Genomic DNA, 2,721 nt, shown 5'->3' with positions numbered 1-2,721 from the left:
CCAGTTTTTGCGCATATTTACCAAGAGTGCCAATATTAATGTAGGTGGCTTATATGGAAAAGCCGATGTTGTGAACCTTACCTACGTTAGACACTCATTTTGATGAATATTTCTGTTTGTCTTTTCACAGGGGCCTTATGCCACGTACTCTGGACAGCCAGATCACCATGGAGAAAACACCAAGTTACTTTGTGACACGGGAGGCACCACGGCGCATCACAAGCATGTCTCGCGAAACAAAGCTGATCGTAGTAGTGCGGAACCCTGTCACGAGGGCGATCTCCGACTACACACAGACCCTGTCGAAGAAGCCTGACATCCCTTCTTTTGAGGAACTAGCTTTCAAGAACAGGAGTCAAGGCATCGTGGACACCTCCTGGAATGCCATCCGCATAGGCATGTATATCCTACACTTGGAGAACTGGCTGCAATACTTCCGTCTATCGCAGATCCATTTTGTCAGTGGGGAGCGGCTCATCACGGATCCGGCCGGAGAGCTGGGACGGGTGCAGGATTTCCTGGGGCTCAAACGCATCATCACGGACAAGCACTTCTACTTCAACCGAACGAAAGGCTTCCCGTGCCTGAAGAAGCCGGAAAGCAGCAGCCAGCCCCGCTGTCTGGGCAAGTCCAAGGGCAGAACTCACATTCAGATTGACCAGGAAGTCATTGAGCAGCTTAGAGAATTTTATAGGCCATTCAATGTGAAATTTTATGAAATGGTGGGTCATGACTTCAGATGGGACTGAGGAGGACCTTGGTGAAACCAGCCTCTATTGTCTGACAATGAATACATCTTCAAGGGATATTTCACCTTGAAATGTCAATTCTGTCATAATTTACTCACTCTGACATTGTTCCAAAAATGTATGCCTGTTTTTCTTCTGTGGAACATAAATTTAGAAGAACATGCAGATTGCTTATTTTCCAGAAATGCATATGGACTATACTGTTATACTACTTTTATGGAGTTTTTGCACACTGCAGTCTATTATATATACACTACCCTTCAACATTTATTTTTTCCCCAGCAAGGATGCATTAAATTGATCGAAAGTGAAAGTAAACATTTATGGTGTTACAAAAGATTTAAAAAAAAAAAAATGCTGTACTTTTCTATTCATCAAAGAATCATGAACAAAAAAAATAAAAATATATCACAGTTCCCAAAAAATATTAATCAGCACAACTGCTTTGAATACTGATAATAAAAAGAAAAGTTTATTGAGCAGCAAATCAGCATATTACAATGATTTCTGAAGGATCATGTGACACTGAAGACTGGAGTAATTATGCTGAAAATTCAGCTTTGCCATCAAAGGAATAAATTACATTTATGAAAACAGCTATTTTAAATTATAATAATTCATTTTTACTGTATTTTTGATCAAATACATAAAGTATTGGTGAGCATAATATACTTCCTTTAAATGCATTGAAAGTCTTACCAACCTCAAACTTCTGAACAGTAGTATATTTCATATATGTGACGTGACGTGACATGTGGCCAAATATGGTGACCCATACTCGGAATTAGTGCTCTGCCCCCCCTCCAACCCTTCCGGTACGAGACTCAAACCCGCAACTTTTTGGGTTATGAGCCCGACTCTCTAACCATTAGGCCACGACTTCCCTATATATGTTTGGAGGGTGAGTAAATGATGACATAATTTCCATTTTTGGGGTAACTATCCTTTTGAATCAGTTTGCAGGACAAAAGGACAGAACAGAACACCTCAAACTAATTAAGACCCAGTGCTCTTAATATATTAAAAAAAGATAAAATATGGGTAAAATACAAAGTTGTATGTACTGTAGCTCATTGCCTTTGAAATGAAATGCTTTAATACATTTAGAACCCATGCAAGGTCATTAAACAGAATAAGTGAGAAGTTCTTGTTCAGTGTCACAGCGTTTGTTTTGTTCATTGCCCTCCTGTTACTGTTTAAAACACTCAACCAAGTTAATCCTGATATGAAACAGAAACCCGTAAAGCATACAGTGACTACTGAGGTGTGTCATTCCCAGTCAACAATTTGATCTCACAATGATGTCACCATGAGCTCAACCAGCCTTATAGTTGTGTAGTGTGTTCCTGGCTTAACTAATTAACTTAACTAATCTCAGCTGGCAAGATGGCTGGTTCACATGTAGCTGGCTAACACATGTACCTGACTAATTTGCTAACATGAGGCCAAGCCACAGTGCATATTGGTATTATAATATCATATTAGCATATGTGAATAGCAATTAAAGAAACCACTCACCATTTCTCCAGTGTAACAATTCCACAGTCAACAGTTTTCATATACTACTCACACTGTGAGGGTCACAGTATGAGGATCGTTTGAACTCACAATGATTTCATATACTACTCACACCGTGAGGATCACAGTATGAGGATAGTTTGAGTTCACAATGAGCTCCCCTATTACTCACACTGTGAGGGTCACAGTATGAGGATCGTTTGAACTCACAATGTTTTCATATACTACTCACACCGTGAGGATCACAGTATGAGGATCGTGTGAACTCACAATGATTTCATATACAACTCGCACTGTGAGGATCACAGTATGAGGATCGTGTGATGTCACTGTGATCATCGCATGATCTCACGTGTTGACTGGGTTAAGTTTATCTCACAAAATGTAACACAGGAAAACAAATTTAATGAATCATAAAAAAAAAAAATCACTTTAATTCTCAATGCAGTATGAG

General features: G+C 39.5%; 1 protein-coding gene across 1 annotated transcript in view; it reads left to right on the top strand.

The window, feature by feature from the left end:
- The window catches only part of hs3st2 (heparan sulfate (glucosamine) 3-O-sulfotransferase 2), a 30,425-nt gene extending 29,676 nt beyond the window's left edge, over window positions 1-749 (top strand). Inside the window, exon 2 of the mRNA XM_016468647.1 lies at window positions 131-749. Coding sequence (XP_016324133.1) covers window positions 131-749 — 619 coding nt within the window. The remainder of the gene's footprint in view (window positions 1-130) is intronic.
- The last annotated feature ends 1,972 nt before the right edge of the window (window positions 750-2,721 follow it).

Source organism: Sinocyclocheilus anshuiensis, unplaced genomic scaffold (assembly GCF_001515605.1).
Source record: "Sinocyclocheilus anshuiensis isolate Anshui unplaced genomic scaffold, SAMN03320099.WGS_v1.1 scaffold152, whole genome shotgun sequence".
NCBI lineage: Eukaryota > Metazoa > Chordata > Actinopteri > Cypriniformes > Cyprinidae > Sinocyclocheilus > Sinocyclocheilus anshuiensis.
This window is presented reverse-complemented; position numbering and strand designations above follow the sequence as displayed.